The sequence below is a fragment of the Chrysemys picta genome, unplaced genomic scaffold, assembly GCF_011386835.1.
Source record: "Chrysemys picta bellii isolate R12L10 unplaced genomic scaffold, ASM1138683v2 scaf460, whole genome shotgun sequence".
In the NCBI taxonomy this organism is placed as follows: Eukaryota; Metazoa; Chordata; order Testudines; family Emydidae; genus Chrysemys; species Chrysemys picta.
The window spans coordinates 29339-48802 of NW_027053167.1; the positions used below are offsets into that span (position 1 = coordinate 29339).

A 19464-nucleotide genomic window follows, 5' to 3' on the forward strand; every position below is an offset into this window, starting at 1 on the left:
GCTCCAAGTTGGGATGGGCCTTCAGGTCATCAGTTGCTAAGTTACAAAGTGTCCAGGCTATGGTCTGGGGTCCAGGCTGCTAGACTGGGTCACACCTGGTCCTCTGCAACAATAGACACCCCTCCTCCCACCTTGGTTAGACATGCAGCACATGGGGGAAACTGAGGCACACACAGTATACATACGCAACATTAGGAAAATATCCCACTTAGTCACATAGGTTACCTAGAGAGGATGTGGAATCCCCATCATTGGAGGTTTTTAAGAACAGGCTGGACAAACATCTGTCAGGGTGTGACAGATTTATGTTACCAAACTGCCAGAGACCTTAGGTGATCAGTCTAAGGCAGCAGGATTTTTAGGGGTGGAGATGAAGAGAGCACACCAAGTAACTAAGTTTAAAGTTTTATTAAGAAAATAACAGCAGAGTGCTGCGTGTTTCCCATGTCACTCTGAGGAAGGAAGGAAACGTTAGTGCCTGAGCCCTAACCCATACTCTCACACGCACAACCCAAGTCTGGGTGTAATGTAAGAAGGCGGCGGGGGGAAGGGTGGACGGGAATTTCTTCCCTGTGCACAGGTCGTCCAGGGTTTGCTGTAAATCTCCAACTTGCTTCCGCTCTCGGGAGGGTTTTTACCCTAGGTGTTCCTGAGGGCTTTTGCTCTCTGCCCCAGTCTGAACCGGTTATCTGTGGCTTCCTCAGCTTCCCCAAAACACTCCGGCTTCAGGGGATGGGAGACGGCTGTTCTCCCATTCGCTGACCTTCACTGTCTCCCTCCTTTTCACAGCCCCTCCAGTTTCTGTTCTGTGAGTCTCCTTTCTTATGGCAGGGCAGGGTTGGAAGCTCGGTCCCCCTCTTTCTTGGCAGGTAGCAGAGAATCTGTTGTGTGCAGTGACCTTGGGCTGGAGTCAACCTCTTATCTTCACGCCTAGCTGGAGTGTCAAGTTAACTCGTTCCCTTGTCTCTCTCTCCCTCCTTTGGCCTCCTGAAACCTGCAAAGGAACCTTCCATTCCCCACTCACTCACACCTTTAACCCTTCCCAGAATACTGCACCAGCGTTAGCAACATACAATACTGATCTGCCTTCCCAGGGGACTTGAGGGAGAGGGCCATTGGGGTGTGACAAGGGATGGTCTTGGTTTACTTGGTCTTGCCAGTGACCTCTTGAGGTCCCTTCTAGCCCAGCATTTCTATGGCTCTACAAATGGTGAACAGGCCATTAGAGGCACTTATAAACTAAATGCAGACACTTATTCCTGTCCAACAGACTTCCTCCGCTGATGATAGCAACAGTGCTACCAGCTGTGAGTAGACCAGGCCATTTACCATGTTACAATCATGAAATTCTACAGAAAAAAAATAGGTCCCCCACCATATACACACAAGCAGTTACTGCTCACATATCTAGCATACCGTACAGAGTGTGCAAACAGCACTGCGCAGCGTAGAGCATTGAGTGCACACACTAAATGCTAGCAAATACTAAACTCTTACTAAAAGAGTTTTTATCCATTCACATTTTGGAAATTATTTTGTGCAAATAAAACATTATTACAGAAAACTATTACATCTAAAAGGTAAAACGTGGTTCAGTGAGCAGATAAATGAGGCCAGAAATCCCACATGGGACACTCCAAGTGCCAGAGAAAAGCTGGGAGAGGTTGATTGGTTCTTGTAGGGAGACAGAGCAGAGCTCATCCATCTTCCTCTCTGGGGTCCCCTCAGGTTGTGGCACAGACTCCAACAGGCTCTGTTAAGCTGCAGAAGTTAAACACAGGCAACGTCTATTAAAGGGAACCTGCCATAATGGATGGTCACCCTAGTGGCTCCATGTTTAGTGGACAAAATCTCTAACCCCGCCGACAAAGCTTTTAGCTCCAGTGTCAGAGATCTGTGTTCCTGGAGCCTCAGGTGCTGGGCTCTGTCCCTCCTGCAGGTTCACTGGAGACTGTTCTCTGAAGCAGCTGGATTTATCATTACAAATCTCACCCAATGCTCTATCAGCAGCCACAGAGAAACCCCTCTCACTAGAGTCTTTCACACCTAAATTCATCGCAGAGAAAACAAGGGGGATTTGGCTGCAAACCCGTGTGAATAAAAGGGAAATAAGAGATCCAGAACTCCCTTGTTCTGCTCCGTGGGGCTGGTTTGCTAGAGGGGACGGGCCAGTGAGACTCAGGGTCCAATGACTTGGACTAGGTGTCTCTCTCCAGAGGCCTCAGTGAGAGCAGTGAACCCCCAGGCTAGAGCCCCCCTCACTTACCCTTGGCAGATCTGTCAGAGCCACTAGATCCTTGGTCACTTGCTGTGCAGAGGAGGAGGAGAAGAGAGAGTATATTAGCATCTCTCACAAGGCAGGGCTTCAGTGTAGTTAATAGATACGGGGGACTCTTATCCAAAGGGAACAGTCATCACCTTACTCTTCCCTAGCAGTGAGCTGGTTGGTGCACAGATCAGTCTACAATGCAGTTGCCCTGGATTTCCACTATTCACATGCAAAAAACGTTACCATTGTACGAGGTCAGCACTGACTTGTGCTTTTCCTGTCTCTTCAGAATGGAAGCACTGAACACTCAACAGTCAAAGGCTAGCAAACTAAGAAATGCTGGGCTATGGATACTCAGGCCAAACAACCTCAACTCTGCCCCCTTCGGTCTGTGCCCAAATGGGTCCTTCAAGCAGACCACAGACTTCACCCTCACACCCTGCCAATCGACAGCAATTCCCGCCTTAATCAATGGCGCTGCACAGAACAGTGTGGATGGCATGAAGAGGAACGCTGATTTGGGTTGGTGCTGGGCACACAGACAAGGGTGAGTTTGGTTTGGCCTGGTGCTGTTCTACTTCCTGTTCCTATTCCCAGACCCACTGGGGCAGAGTTCGAGTTGCGTGGGAAGCATCATTCTACCTCTGCATATCCTGGTTTGCCAACCTTTGACTTCTGGGAATTCAACACACTCAGAACACAGGGAGCACAGGGCAGGGCTGAGCACCTGCAACCTTAACTCCACGTTAACAAAGTTCTTGCCTGTGAATTTCCGTTGTTCTGGAGTAACGAGGAGGAGCGAGGGAGGCACGACTCAGGGCCAACTGTAGGAGGAAGGGGGGTGCTCCGAGGAGGTTGTGTTGGCACTTCTCAAACCCCCTCAGGTACCCGCTGGAGACACCCCTGTGAGGGTAAAGAGAGAGCTGGACGGCTACACCCTAGCAGGGCCCGGCAGATCTACGCATTTTATACTGACTCTTGGTGCCAGGCATTAGATGGCCTCTGAGACAGTCCATCATTTATGTAAATATTTCCCATAGTTTTAGTCTTGGTCTTGTCCCTAAAGCTAATTGCAGGAGACAACTGAGGAGGGGATTTGAACTTGTGGTCCTCGAGGTGACAGCTTGGTGCCGATCTGACGTCAATGGAAAGACGCCCATTGGCTTCAACAGGCTTTGGATCAGGCCCAGACTTCACAAGCACCAAACCAACTTTCAGGTAAGTCAAAAGAAGTGTAACATTAAAAGCAGGTCAGACACCTTCAGGGTCACACTCAGCCACACACAGCACAGCTCTAGGGGGATAATAATTCTGCCCAACACCACCGTATACATTCCTGACCATCGCCTTCTCTGCACTAGAAAAATTGGGACCCATCCCCGCAAGCAATGCAATTCCACCAGTGATAGCAAAGGTGGAGCAATTGAGGAGATGGGGTTCAGGTGTTTTTAACCACTGCATCATCTAGACTTCCTCTGAGCAAGGTTACAGAACATGTCTCTACAGCCACTCTACACTACTGAAGACGACCTCTGCTGGGAAAATAACAAAGCAGGGCAGATTATCCAACAAGTTCTTGGAATGTATTGGAGACATTTTTTCTTTCAGAAGGTGGAGAAAGCTACTAGGGGAGAGGCTGTTCTAGATTTAACTTTGACAAATAGGGAGGAACTGGTTGAGAATTTGAAAGTGGAAGGCAGCTTGGGTGAAAGTGATCATGAAATGACAGAATTCATGTTTCTAAAGAATGGTAGGAGGGAAAACAACACAATAAAATAATGGGGATTTCAAGAAGACAGACTTTAGCAAACTCAGGGAGTTGCTAGGTAAGATCCCATGGGAAGCAAGTCTAAGGGGAAAAACAGTTCAGAAGAGTTGGAAAGTTCTCAAAGAGACATTATCAAGCGCACAGGTGCAAACTATCCCACTGCACAGGAAAGCAATGAAGGATGGCAAGAGACCACACTGGCTTAAACCAGGAGATCTTCAATGATCTAAAAATCAAAAGAGAGTCCTACACAAAGTGGAAACTAGGTCAAATTACAAAGGATAACTGTAAACAAATAATGCAAGTATGTAGGGGCAAAATCAGAAAGGTCAAGGTACAAAACGAGATCAGACTAGCTAGAGACATAAAGGGTAACAACAAAACATTCTACAAATACATTAGCAGCAAGAGGAAGACCAAGGATAGGGTAGGCCCATTAGTCAATGAGGAAAGAAAGACAATAACAGAACATGGGAGGAGAGGTTGATACGCTGGAGGGTAGGGATAGGATACAGAGGGACCTAGATAAATTAAAGGATTGGGCCAAAAGAAATAAGATGAGGTTCAACAAGGACAAGTGCAGAGTCCTGCACTTAGGACGGAAGAATCCCATGCACTGCTACAGACTAGGGACCGAATGGCTGGACAGCAGTTCTGCAGAAAAGGACCTAGGGGTTACAGTGGACGAAAAGCTGAATATGAGTCAACAGTGTGCCCTTGTTTCCAAGAAGGCTAATGGCATCTTGGGTTGTATCAGTAGGGGCATTTCCCGCAGATCGAGGGACGTGATCATTTCCTTCTATTCGGCACTGGTGAGGCCACATTTAGAATACTGTGTCCAGTTTTGGGCCCCACGCTACAAGAAGGATGTGGATAAATTGGAAAGAGTCCAGCGGAGGGCAACAAAAATGATTAGGGGGCTGGAGCACATGACTTATAAGGAGAGGCTGAGGGAACTGGGATTGTTTAGCCTGCAGAAGAGAAGAATGAGGGGGGATTTGATAGCTGCTTTCAACTACCTGAAAGGGGGTTCCAAAGAGGATGGACCTACACGGTTCTCAGTGGTAGAAGATGACAGAACAAGGAGTAATGGTCTCAAGTTGCAGAGGGGGAGGTTTAGGTTGGATATTAGGAACAACTTTTTCACTAGGAGGGTGGTGAAGAACTGGAATGGGTTACCTAGGGAGGTGGTGGAATCTCCTTCCTTAAAAACCTCTAAGGTCAGGCTTGACAAAGCCCTGGCTGGGATGATTTAGTTGGGGTTGGTCCTGCTTTGAGCAGGGGGTGGGACTAGATGACCTCCTGAGGTCCCTTCCAACCCTGAGATTCTATGTGAGTATGGGGAAAGGGCTAAATGACTTTTTTGTTTCAATTTTCACCATAAGGTTTTAAAGCGATTGAACGTCAAGCATAGTGAACACCAGTGAAATTGAGGTAGAATCTGAGGCTAACGTAGGGAAAGAACAAGTTAAAAATGATTTAGACAAGTTAGATATCTTCAAGTCACCAAGGCCTGATGAAAGGCATCCTAGAATACTCAAGGAACTGACAGAGCAGATATCTGAACCAATATCTTTGAAAAGTCATGGAAGATGGCAGAGAGGACTGGAAGAGGGAAAACATAGTGCCAATCTATAAAAAGGGGGATTAGGCACAACCCGAAGAATTACCTACCAGTCAGTTTAACTTCAGTACCCAGAAAGATAATGGGGCAAATAATGAAGCAATCAATTTGCAAACACCTAGAAGATAATAAGGTGATAGTAACAGTCAGCCTGGATTTGTCAAGAACAAATTGTGTAAAACCAACCTGATAGCTTTCTTTGATAGGGTAACAAGCCTTATGTATGGGAGGAAAAAGTAGATGTGGTATAACTTGATTTTAGTAAGGCTTTTGATAATGTCTCATAGGACTTTCTCATTAACAAACTAGGGAAATATAGCCTAGATGGTGCTACTATAAAGTGGGTGCAGAACTGGTTGGAAAACTGTTCCCAGAGAATAGTTATCAATAGTTCACAGTCATGTTGGAAGGGCATGACAAGTGGGGTCCCTCAGGCCTGGTCTACACTAGGAGGTTATGTTGTATTTAGCAGCGTTAACTCGAATTAACCCTGCACCCGTCCACACAACGAAGCTATTTATTTCGACAGAGGTCTCTTTAAATCGATTTCTGTACTCCTCCCCGACGAGGGGAATAGCGCTAAATTCGACATGGCCATGTCCAATTAGGGTAGGTGTGTATGTAATTCGACGCTAATAGCTCTGGGAGCTATCCCACAGTGCACCACTCTGTTGACGCTCTGGACAGCAGTCCGAGCTCGGATGCTCTGACCAGCCACACAGGAAAAGCCCCAGGAAAATCTGAATTCCTTTTCCTGTCTGGCCAGTTTGAATCTCATTTCTGTTTGGACATCGTGGCGAGCTCAGCAGCACTGGCAACGATGCAGAGCTCTCCAGCAGAGGTGACCATGCAATCGCAGAATAGAAAGAGGGCCCCAGCATGGACTGATCGGGAAGTCTTGGATCTGATCGCTGTGTGGGGCAATGAGTCCGTGCTTTCAGAGCTGCGATCAAAAAAACGGAATGCCAAGATCTACGAGAAGATCTCCAAAGCCATGACGGAGAGAGGATACAGCCGGGATGCAACACAGTGCCGCGTGAAAATTAAGGAGCTGAGACAAGGGTACCAGAAGACCAAAGAGTCAAATGGACGCTCTGGATCCCAGCCCCACACATGCCGTTTCTACGAGGCACTGCATTCCATTCTAGGTGTGGACGCCACCACTACCACACCACTGTCCGTGGACTCTGACGATGGGGTATTGTCGACGGCCGCTTCCTCGGAGATGTTCGCGGACGGGGAAGATGAGGAAGGAGATGTGGAGGATGAGGCAGTCGACAGCGCTTTCAACGCTGATTTCCCCAACAGCCAGGGGAAATCACCCTCACGGAGATCCCCTACCAACCCTCCCAAGGTGGTAACCCAGACCGTAAATCAGGGGAAACATCAGTAGGTAAGTGTTTTAAACATTTATTTTGAACAGAATAGGAATGGTATCTTAACAATGGGTTTTTCATGATTAGTTTGCCCTAGGCGCTTTAGTTTCTAGTCCTTGCCAGTGCAGCTACTGGAAAATTCTGTCAATATGTCCGGGGATAGAGCAGAAATCCTCCTGGGACATCTCCACGAAGGTCTCCTGGAGGTATTGTGAAAGCCTTTGCATCAGGTTCCTGGGGAGAGCGGCCTTATTGCGTCCTCCATGGTAGGAAACTTTTCCGCGCCAGGCTAGCAGGAAGTACTCCGGGATCATTGCCTCGCAAAACATGGCGGCATACGGCCCTGGTGCTTGCTGGCATTCACGCAGCATGCGGTCTTTCTCTGTCTCCGAAATCGTCATCAGAGTGATATCACTCATGGTGACCTGCTTTGAATTAGGGGAATGTTAGTATTGGGACTGATTGTCTGTTCCTTTACATAACTGTAACCGGCGGTTTACAGCCATGCGGTGGAGGCGGGACAGGGGCAGCATGGAGGGATCTTTCCCAGGGACAGCCGTGAGGGGGTTGGGACAGGGGCAGAGTTCATGCTGGCCGGATTGCCGGCAGCAGGAACTGGCCAATGCTAGGAGCATTGCTTGGAACGTGAAAGGAGGGCACTGCTATAAATTAAGCTTTAAGCAGCCAAAAGTCTACGGCTTACCATGTCCGCCTGCTAGCCGAATTCCGTTGTCCGGCCCCGCTTGTGTGATCTGTACAGCAAGACCCCAGGCACTCAATGGGAAGGCCGAAAATTCGACCTTGTACTGAGTGCGCATGTGATAGGTGCTGTGCATGGTCTTGTTCACAGAGAAAGACTATATTCATTGTTCGCAAAATTGTATCTTTCTGATGAATTCACTCCCTTTTTCCCATCCCACAGCTGCGAGTGTCTCCCGACCTACCCCGGCATCCCCCTCCCAGAGGCTGGCGCAGATCAGGCGACGAAAGAGAAGGACACGGGACGAGATGTTCTCAGAACTTATGGCCTGCTCCCAAGCCGAGGCGGCACAGCAGACCCAATGGAGGGAGAACATGTTGCAATACCAGCGATCACACAGCGAATGGGAGGACAGGTGGCGGCAGGAAGACCAGCAGGCAACTCAAACGCTGCTTGGACTAATGAGGGAGCAAACGCTCCGGCACCTTGTAGATGTTCTGCAGGACAGGAGGACAGAGCCCCGCTGCATTCTCTCTCTAACCGCCCTCCCCCGCCACAAAGTCCCATCCCCCCCTCACCCAAAGTCCCAAGAAGGAGGGGCGGCAGGGGCCGTGAAAACAGTCACTCCACCCCTGCAGACTGCTCAAGTAACAGAAGGCTCTCATTCCCAAAGATTTTATAAGTCCTTTCCTTCGCTCCAAGCACCTCACCCAAGCCCCGTCCCAGTTTCATCCCCTAACTGTGTAGTTCTTAATAAAAAATACGTTTCTGTTAATTACTGTTTCCATCATGTTCTTTTAGAGGAGAGTATCAGAGGGGTAGCCGTGTTAGTCTGAATCTATAAAAAGCAACAGAGGGTCCTGTGGCACCTTTAAGTCAGTATGGAGATAACTCCAAGATAAGACTTGGAGTCTTCAGGACCAGACTCCAAAGAGAAACTGCTGAGCTCCAGTTCATTTGCAAATTTGACACCATCAGAGCAGGATGAAACAAAGACTGTGAATGGCTATCCAACTACAGAAGCAGTTTCTCCTCCCTTGGTGTTCACACCTCAACTGCTAGCAGAGCACCTCACCCTCCCTGATGGAACTAACCTCGTTATCTCCATACTGATTTATACCTGCCTCTGGAGATTTCCATTACTTGCATCTGAAGAAGTGAGGTTCTTACCCACGAAAGCTTATGCTCCCAATACTTCTGTTAGTCTTAAAGGTGCCACAGGACCCTCTGTTGCTTTTTAGAGGAGAGTGTGTTTGAAGGGAGGGAAGGGAGTTGGTAATTGGAGAGGACAGTCACCTTTACCAGGGTACAGACACGGGGGCAGGTTCAGCGGAAGGTCACACACACATTGCAGTCACTAGGCACCCTGGTCAGGCTGGGAGGTGGTTTTCATGTTCTGTGTGGGGGGGCTATGTGAGTGTGTGGCGGGGGAGGGTGGTTACAGATCTTATGCAGCGGTCCTTAGCCTGGATGACAGAGCCATGCAGCAGGGGATCTGTAACTCCCTCCCCCCCCCACAAAGTCACATAGCCCCCACACACAGAGTCCCGAAAAGGAGGGGTGGCAGGCTCCGTTGAAACAACCAGTCCACCACTGCGGACCGCTCTAGGAGCAGGAGCCTGTCATTCCTCGAGTTTAGAAGCGTCCTTTCCATCACTACACCCACTCCCCACCAGTCTGCGTCCCAGTTTCAACACTTTACCACGAAATCCTTAATAAAGAAAACAGTGTTAACGAACAAAGTTTAATTTATTTTATTTTTAAAGGTGTGTTGGAAGGGGCGAGACGGGGTGAACAAGGTATGTAACTGGAGAGGATAGTCAACATTAAGTGGGTAAAGAAACGGGGGCAGGTGCAGCTTCTGTTTAAACAAACTTAATAGTCACAGGTTACCCTGCTCACTCTGGAACCTAGCTTTCAAAGCTTCCCGGATGCACAGCGCGTCCCGCTGGGCTCTTCTAATCGCCCGGCTGTCTGGCTGGGCATAATCAGCAGCCAGGCGATTTGCCTCAACCTCCCACCCCGCCATAAACGTCTCCCCCTTGCTCTCACAGAGATTGTGGAGCACACAGCAAGCTGCAATAACAATGGAGATATTGGTTTCGCTGAGATCAGAGCGAGTCAGTACGCTTCTCCATCTCCCCTTGAGACGTCCAAAAGCACACTCCACCACCATTCTGCACTTGCTCAGCCGGTAGTTGAAGAGTTCTCTTTCACTGTCCAGGGCACCTGTATAGGGCTTCATGAGCCAGGGCATTAGCGGGTAGGCTGGGTCCCCGAGGGTCACTATAGGCATCTCCACATCCCCAACAGTTATTTTGTGGTCAGGGAAGTAAATACCTTCCTGCAGCCATCTAAACAGACCAGAGTTCTTGAAAACGCGAGCATCATGAACCTTGCCCGGCCATCCAACATTGATGTTGGTAAAACGTCCCCTATGGTCCACCAGTGCTTGCAGCACCATTGAAAAGTAGCCCTTTCGGTTAATGTACTGGCTGGCCTGGTGGGCCGGTCCCAGGATAGGGATGTGAGTTCCATCTATAGCCCCACCGCAGTTTGGGAATCCCATCGCAGCGAAGACATCAATGATGACCTGAACATTTCCCAGGGTCACTACCTTTGAAAGCAGTAGCTCAACGATTGCGTTGGCTACTTGCATCACAGCAACCCCCACGGTAGATTTACCCACTCCAAATTGATTCGCGACTGACCGGTAGCTGTCTGGCGTTGCAAGCTTCCAGAGGGCTATGGCCACTTGCTTCTGGACAGTCAGGGCTGCTCGCATCCGGGTGTCCTTGCGCTTCAGGGCAGGGGACAGCAACTCACAAAGTTCCAGGAAAGTTCCCTTACGCATCCGAAAGTTTCGCAGCCACTGTGATTCATCCCAGACCTGCAGCACTATGCGGTCCCACCAGTCTGTGCTTGTTTCCCGGGCCCAGAATCGCCGTTCCACACCATCAACATAACCCATTGCCACCATGATGTCCACGGCGCGGGGTCCCGTGCTTTGCGAGAGGTCTGTGCCCCTCTCAGACTTAATGTCCTCACCGCGCTGCCATAGCCTCCTCGCCCGATTTCTCAGCATCTGCCTTTGAAAAAGGTGGATGATAAGGTGCGAGGTGTTGACAACGGCCATAACTGTAGCGATGATCGCAGCGGGCTCCATGCTCGCAGTACTGTGGCGTCCGCGCTATCAATCACCAGAAAAGTGCGCGAACTGATCGCCCGCCGGCGCTTTCAGGGAGTGAGGGCGGGAGTGAGGGTTGAATGACGACAGTTACTCAAAACCACCCTTGACACATTTTTTGCCCCAGCAGGCATTGGGGGCTCGACCCAGAATTCCAATGGGCAGCGGGGACTACAGGAACTGTGGGATAGCTGCCCACAGTGCACCGCTTCCAATGTCGACGCTTGCCCTGTTAGTGTGGACTCACAAAGTCAAATTACTGTCCTTAGTGTGGCTTTGACTTTGTAATATCGGTTCCACAAATTCGCTTTAAGTAAAATCGAACTACTCTCGTAGTGTAGACATACCCTCAGGGATCAGTTCTGGGTCTGGTTCTGTTCAATGGCTTCATCAAGGGTTTAGATAATGGCATAGAGAGTACACTTATTAAGATTGTGGCGATACTAAGCAGGAAGGGGTTGCAAATGCTTTGGAGGACAGGATTAAAATTCAAAATGATCTGAACAAACTGGATAAACAGTCTGAAGTAAATAGGATGAAATTCAATATGGACAAATGTAAATTACCCCACTTAGGAAGAAACCATCAATTGCACACATCAAAATTGGGAAATGACGCCTAGGAAGAAGTACCACAGAAAGGAATCTGGGGTCATAGTGGATCACAAGCTAAATATGAGTCAACCGTGTAACACGGTTGCAAAAAAAGGCAACATCATTCTGGGATGATTAGCCCGATTGTTGTAAGCAAGACACAAGGAGTAATTCTTCCTCTCTACTCTGTGCTGATTAGGCCTGAACTGGAGCATTGTGCCCAGGAAGGATGTGGACACATTGGAGAAAGTCCACGGGAGAGCAATACGAATGATTAAAGATCTAGAAAACATGACCTATGAGGAAAGATCGAAAGAATTGGGTTTGTTTAGTCACAGAAGAGAAGACAGAGAGGGGACATGATAACAGTTTGCAAGTACATAAAAGGTTGTTACAAGGAGGAGGGGAAAAATTGTATTCATCAACTTCTGAGGACAGGACAAGAAGCAATGGGCTTAAATTGCAACAAGGGAGGTTTAGGTTGGACATTAGGGAAAAAAATCTTGTCAGGATGGTTAAGCACTGGAATAAATTGCCTAAAGAGGTTGTGGAATCTCTCTCATTGGAGGTTTTAAGAACAGGTTAGTCAGGGATGGTCTATATCAGAGGTCTTAAAACATGCGGCCTGTGGGGCTAGTTCCTGCAGCCTGCAAAGCTCCCCGTGGCCCACTCCGCACCCCCTCCAGGCCAGGGGTGGGCAAACTATAGCCCCCGTGGCGCCGCAAGCCCTGCGTCGCTCCCTGAAGCGGCCGGCACCACGTCCCTGTGGCGGCGGGGCGTGGGGGTGGGGGCAGAGGGCTCTGTGCGTTGCCCTCCCTTCCAGGCACCGCCCCTCCGCAGCGCCCATTGGCCGGGAACGGGGAACCGTGGCCAATGGGAGCTTCGGGGGAGGTATCTGGAGGAGCAGCAAGGCCAGTGCACGGAGCCCCATGGCCCCTTCCCCAGGGGCCGCAGGCATGTGGTTCCGGCTGCTTCCCGGAGTGGCGCTGGGCCAGGGCAGGCAGGCAGGGAGCCTGTCCTGGCCCCGGAGCTGCTCTAGGTAAGTGGCGCTGGGCCGGAGCCCACACCCCAACCCTCCTGCACCCCAACTCCCTTCCCTGAGCCCCCTGCCGCACCCTGCACCCATCCTGCACCCCAACTCCCTGCCCTGAGCCCTGGCCACACCCCGCACCCCTCCTGCACCCCCTGGGAGCAGGGAGGGGGTGGAGTTAGGGTGGGGACTTCAAGGAAAGGGGTTGGAATGGGGGCAGGGAAGGGGTGGGAAAGGCAGGGAAGGGGCGGGGCCTAATAGAAGGAGCAGAGTTGGGGCAGGGCTGGGGGCAACAGGGGAGGGGTGTCAGTGATGTGGCCCTCGAGCCAATGCATTAGTCCTCATGTGGCCCTCGTGGCCATTTGAGTTTGAGATCCCTGGTCTAGATAATATCTAGTCCTGCCTTGAGTGCAGGGGATTGGACTAGATGTCCTCTCGAGGTCCCTTCCAGTTCTAGGATTCTATGGTACTAGAGCAATAGTTGGAGATTTCCCGAAAAGCCTCATTGTAGACAAGGTCTATGAGTGGGAGCGAGGATCTCCTGTCAGTGGCTCCAGGCTAAAATCCACAAGCAAATACTGATGGCTGTTCAGAGATGGTCACTTGAAAAGAGGCGATGGGTCTCTTGTCACTTACCCTGAGCTACAGCGTAGCCGTCTCCCGTCCTCCCTGCAGAGAGAAGGCAAATTTCAGTGAATGCAGCTCCCGAGATAGGAACCGACTCCGATCTGTGTCCACAGCTCAGAAACAGGGCCCCTGGCCCAATATAGACCCCTGGCGCCAGTAATGGACTCAAGGTCCCAGGCGCTCACGATCGGCAGGAGAGAAAGACACGAGACAGTTTCCAAAGATCTCAGTCCACTGGCTGCTGGGCTCGCTGGAAAACCAAGCCTCATATAAACTGTAACCCGCACCCAGGTTCTGGGTCTGGCCCTCCAGCAGCTCCCATGGGGGTCATTAGCTCAGTCCCGCAGTGGGACAGTCACACAGTACTGACACTGGCTCCTGTATTGCTGTTGGCCTTAGGTAGGTGTGCAGGGCCCCGCAAGTCCAGGGAATGCCCCCAACCCAGCCACTTTACCTGGGCATTGCTTTTTCCAGAAGAATACTCCGATTATAACACCAATCAGGACAGCTGCAGTGATAACTCCAGCCACAATGGGAATCAGACTATTATTTGGTTCTGAAATGGAATGGAGAGAATGAGCAATGGGGAAAAATCCCCCACTAAAACCCCCCTTTCATCCCAGTGCAGGGATCAGTCAGTCAGCTCCCCAGATAAGGGCTGAATCCTGCAACCATCCACCCCTTCCAATGCAGCCACCATGCACCTACCAGGCATTATACCCCACCACAGAAAGTCCTGGACACTAGACCCAGCCTCTACCACTTCAATTCATAATAAATATTTAGCACTTAAAATAGAAGACTTTTATAACATTAATCAATCTTCATAAACCTAATTATTAGAGAGAATTAATGTCAGTATCGTCCCTAAACGGGAAAGGGGGAACACTTGCTGAAGATCACACAGAGTCAGTGAAAGAGCCAGGAATAGACCCCAGGAATCCTGACTTCCAGCCCCTCCTCCCCTAACCCACCTGCCCCCACTCCCCTTCCAGGAGTCCTGGCTCCCAGCCCCTAACTCCCCCTTGACCACCCTGACTTTCATGACTAATGGAACACAGTCCCATTGTGTGATTCTGGTGACAAACTGGAAATTGACCTCAAAGCTCTGGATTTCCCTGCCATGAATATAGTTAGACACTATGCGTGTTTTTTGAGGGGGCAGGAAGTGAAGAGGGGACAATAGAGATATTTTAATACTGTTCTTGGTTTATATGAACCTGTTAAACCCCAAGTTCTGTATACACTTTAAGTTTCATTAATCAGCTTCTACTGTTGTCTGAAAGATCCACATAATAATACAGCAAAAAGAAAAATATTTCTAAGAGAATAAGGAAATGTGGTTTATGACACAAAAATTGGCAGGGGACGTAGTAGCAGGATTATGATGTGAAACCATCTGTTGACTAGATTTCCAGTGCAGGCTGCCCTTTTAGAAATTGTTTGCACTTCCAAATGCTGCATTTTTCCACATCCCAATTAACCAAGCAAAAAGATGGGTAATAAATTCTCTCTCGACTTCCTTGTGCTAGGTGCATAGGAGACACTCCCCCGATGCAGGGCTCTAATCTGCCTCCTCGCTCCATTCCAAGGCCAGACCCTCTCTTCCAGCATCACTGCGCACAGAAACAAGCTGCTCCCAACATTAAACCTCTACCTCTGGCCACATGGGCCCATAGAGTCGTGTTTCTGAGAACCTGCTGAATCCTAGGACTAGAAGGGACCTCGAGAGCTTATCTAGTCCCATCCCCTGCACTCATGGCAGGACCACGAGTGCATGAAGTTGAGAACGGGCTGGAAGCTGAAGCAAGACCAACTCTGTCTGGAAATAAGGGGCAGATTTGAGCTTCTCCTGGGATGTGATAAATTCTCCATCCCTTGGAGACTACATCTGGAATGGAAATCTCTTTCTGAAGGATCAGCGCTGGTTTGCCCACAGATGACCAGACTGTGATTTCCCCCTGCCCTGGACTAGGCAGGAGCTCAGATCAGATGATTAGAATGGTCCCTTCAGGCCTTAATGTCTCGTTGTTAATCTTCTCCCTTCAGAGACACTGTATTGCTGAGATGTATCCAACAGCCCCAGAGGCAGCAAACTGGAGAGCAAGACATGAGCCCCAGGCACTGTGGGTCCCAACTCTAGCACAAGAACTTGACTGCAGGGGGACAGAGCCAAAGAGGACAGGGCCTCACAGACCCTGAGAAAGTCCAGCTTCAGCCTATAAATCCGAATGAGAATTTTTCAGGGGTTGAGTTTAATGGATTCCCCCTCTCCCACTAGGAAAACAGACAAACACACAAACTCCTTACCCCAGGAGACAGAGAGTGGCTCTAACAGGCTTTCATGCTCCACGTGACATGAATAATGGGCTTTGATCTTGGGATCAATCTCCATTGTCACCCAGGTCTGGTAGGTCCCATCCCTATTGGGTAGGATGCCTTCAGAGTAGGTCTCCTGCTGTCTGCTCTCCCCATTTTTCAGCCAGGTCACGGTGATGTCCCGGGGGTAGAATCCACTGACCTTACAGGAGAGGGTGGTGAGGCCGTCATGAGATGACCTGTCGCTCACTCTAGCTGTTGGACACACTGGGAAAAAGAAGAAACTCAAGTTAGGTGTTTTCAAGCTCTAATCCAGGCAGCATTTTCTAGAGCTTTGCAGCATGAAATTCTGAGACCCGAGCAGTGGGAGAGGATGAGAGTCCATGAGACAGAATCCCTCTGATGAGAGAGAACCACCATGTTAGAGGATTTCTGTGCCGAATTCACAGCATCAGCAACGGTGAATCCTGAATCCAGGTCCCTGACCTGGCCTCTGCTCCAAACCACAGAGACACAAATACCTTGACAGGTTTCACTAAACTCCAGATACAGGTGTCAATCACATGCTAGGTTTGTACCCATCTCCTCTCAGTCCCTGGATTTGAAAGAGAGAAGAATCTTGCCCTGGCCAGGGAGCAAAAACTGGACTGGATAAACTGACCAATTAGAGACGGAAAGGGCCCATTAAACAAAAAGTGACACACAGTGCTAAATTGCCCCTCAAACGAGCTAATATGAATTGACTAATTTCTTGTAGGTTGTTACCAAATCTATTTACCCCAATATTATGGATTTCAAAAGGAATTATGCTAATGTTGAAAAATCAGTTTCCCAGCCCCCTGGCATTGAAATACACATTACAATGCTGTGTATGGATTTTTCTTGTTGGCATTTGTAAAGATGGCAAAGGACAAGATAATGTTCTGCTGAGGTTTGTGAGAGAAATAAGCAATTAGTATAATTGTTGCAAAAAACTGGGTAGAAATTTCAAGTAACCTTGAACAGCAAGTGCAAACTGTTTGGGAAGGGAAAGATCAGGGTGTGTAATGATGCTAACGAATCTGGGAAATGTGTGTATATGGTAACAGACAAGGTACATAAACGGGTAATAGTGAGTTAACATTTTGAAGCAGGCTGTCCTCCTGAGTTGGAGTGTTAAAGCATTTAACCTCTTCCCTTCTATGTTTGTGATTAATCTTTAACTAAAAAGCTTTGGTAATAAATTTGAGTGTGATTATCTGGTGTCTTATTGATAAAAGAATCAAAAAGTAAGTATGAAAGTGTTGTAGCAAAGGTAGGTCTTGAGGGGGAAAACTTTAAGGACAAGGGGAGCCTTCTTCCAGGTTAGTATGGGGAGGACAATTCCACATGTAGGGAATGGCATGGAAGGAAGCACATAAATGACTGTAGGAGAAGTTTGGCAACAAGGACAAAGCTACCATCATTGATGGAACACGGGCTGGGGGCAACACAAGAAATATGATGGTACAGACAGTGAATGGGGAAGAATTACATGGTGAATGAAGCTGGTGTCCATAGAAGTGGCACTTCCATAATTAAGCAGAGTGCTCTAACATGCACAAGTACAGATTGCCTTGATAACGGCTGTGTCACATCAGAGGAAGAGGTAGAATTTGTGATGTGAAGTTGCGCTCATTTGGTCAAGTGGCTCTGGAGATGCAGCTTCTCTACAGTGAACTGCTTTTAACATTTTCAATTTCTTATCTTTTTTTCCAGCAGAACTGATGGGGAAGGGGTTGTTTCCCCACCTATCCCTGGTGCAAGGTTTGCTGAATATCCGCCTACCCATCTGCTCCAGTTTGGAACTGGGGCTGGGGAATGGAGATGTAGCCAGTAGTGTCCCCCTAGGTGGGGCTTGTCCCCCGCCTTACCTTTCCTCTGTAGAGTCTCCTTCCCGTACTCTAGAGCACTCCTTAGCCAGGAAATACAATTCCCCTCCACGTAGCGTTTCCACTGCTGGTTGTCATTTACTTCAGCCTCCCATCTCCTCTTGGTGATCTGAGCCCCAATATCTGCTGCTACCCAAGTCATGGTCTCCTTATCGAAGGTAAGAAAGTCTCGTCCGTCATATGAATCCTGGTAAAACCCCTGAATGCTGTTGTCTTCCCGGAGATCACAGCCGTATATCGTCTGGATGATGTGAAACCCTGAAACACAGCTGAGGGTCAGAAGCAGTCTCTCTCTGAAAATCTCACCAAGAGCCCACTGCAGGTAGCCCAGTGGTTCTTCTTCTTGCTACTGGGCCCTCCCTCCCCTGAGAAATGGGGTTCCCACTTATGCTGTTGGGTCCTACACCCTCCCAGCTCCTTTCAGGAGGGAACCCAAACCCGCAGGGGGCACCCTCTCCATCTGTTGGGTCTTGTACACTAAAGAGCCCCCACTGCAGATTGCTCACAACCTTCAAGGAGTACCTCACTGCTGCTTGTTCTTGTATGTTCCCTGCAGGAGGAGCAGGGTGGCACAATCCCAAAGGGAGTACTCCGGATATTGCAGGGATCTATCCCCTCCAGCTCTCTTCTGCTCTCTGAGGATCCCCCCAGTTCTCGTAGTCAGGGTCATTCTGGAGAAGAGAGGGAGTTCAGGGTGTCTGTACCCCACTCTCTTCTGCTCTGGTTGTATTAACTTTGCAGGGTCCTCAGGATCACTTGGTCCCCCACCTCCGTCATTGACAGTACCCCCATTCCCCTGTGAGGAGGGGGTACAGGTCTGTCCCCCACACTAACCTCTGCTCTGGTTTAATGACCTCACAGAATGCCCAGGGTCACTCTGTTTCCCTGCCCCATCTTCTCCGTGCCCCCAACTCAGTCTAGGAATGGCAAAGAACCAACTTCATATGCTTGGCCTCTTATTCACATGGCCACTGTTTCAAGGTGATTCCCTGTGAGGATCAGGCCACTGACGGCCCTTAGTTCAGCTAGCCACCATTTTCCTACAGCCAGGCTAATCTTCACAACGGCCCCCATCTCGCACACAACCAAGAGCAGACTCAGTTAATGGAGCCACCCCTGGGCTGATAGGAGGCAGGGAGGGAGACTGGGGGGAGGGAAGGGGGATGGGGACAGGAAGGAGAATTTAGGGGAGCAGGAGAGAGGCTGTGGTGAACAGAGAACAGTGTGGGGATCACGAGGAAGACTGAAACGTGGGGAAAGGATCAGACCCCTAGCTTGGCAAACTGGGTAGAACTCACACAGGGTCCCAAATATTTTCACACCTCCCTCACCCTGCATTAGATACATCGAGGTAAATGCCAAGATTTTCAGCAATGACTAGTGATTTTGGGTGCCTGACTGAGACCCTTTAAAGGGGCCTGATCAGAAAGTGGGAGCACCCGGCCTCTGAACATCAGACACCCAAAAATCACTAATCACTTGTGGAAAACATTAAAAGTAACAACAGCTACAGAAAGGTTAGTAACCATTTTTTCTTCTTCAACTGTTTGCACATGTCCCTTCCACGTTCGGGGACTTCCAAGCAATACCGTAAGAGGTGGGCTCGGAGTTCATGGACACATGGATTACAATACTGCCCAACCAAACCCAGTGTCATCTCTCACTTGGTGGGTAATGGCGTAGTTGGAAGAAAAAGTATGTATTGACGCCCAGGTCGCTGCTCTGCAAATGTCCTGGATCAGGCCTGGGCCATGAACGCCACTGAGGAAGCTTGTGCTCTCACAGAATGGGCCGCAAGGAAGGCAGGTGGTGGGACACCTGCCTGCTCGTAGCACATGTGAATGCACAATGTAATCCACAATGAAATTCTCTGAGCCAAAAGGGGTAGGGTTTTCATCCTATCAGAGCGGTGTGGATTTATGGATCAGCTTAGGACACCTGCCTAACATCCAGAGGGTGGAGATGTCATTCCTCCCTATTCTTGTGCGGCTTGAGGAAGGGAATGGGCAGGAAAATACCCTGATTACTATGAAACTCCAAGATTACCTTTGGGAGGAACAT

The 19464-nt window shown here is 49.4% G+C and overlaps 1 protein-coding gene across 3 annotated transcripts; it reads right to left on the reverse strand.

The window, feature by feature from the left end:
• Positions 1-393: 393 nt before the first annotated feature.
• LOC135978813 (class I histocompatibility antigen, F10 alpha chain-like) lies at positions 394-18689 on the reverse strand. Of its 3 annotated transcripts, XM_065579580.1 has the most exons (7): positions 17926-18678; positions 17386-17661; positions 15485-15760; positions 13629-13730; positions 13184-13216; positions 2267-2308; positions 394-1761 (listed from the first exon to the last, which is right to left on the reverse strand). In XM_065579580.1, the coding sequence occupies exons 2-7, from the start codon at positions 17543-17545 to the stop codon at positions 1757-1759; spliced, it is 618 nt and encodes a 205-aa protein (XP_065435652.1). In that variant the 5' UTR covers positions 17546-17661; positions 17926-18678; the 3' UTR covers positions 394-1756. The 3 variants fall into 3 exon arrangements, with proteins under 3 accessions (XP_065435652.1, XP_065435653.1, XP_065435654.1); XM_065579581.1 differs by lacking the exon at positions 13184-13216 and having other exon boundaries at positions 17926-18689; XM_065579582.1 differs by lacking the exon at positions 2267-2308 and having other exon boundaries at positions 17926-18688.
• Positions 18690-19464: the final 775 nt, after the last annotated feature.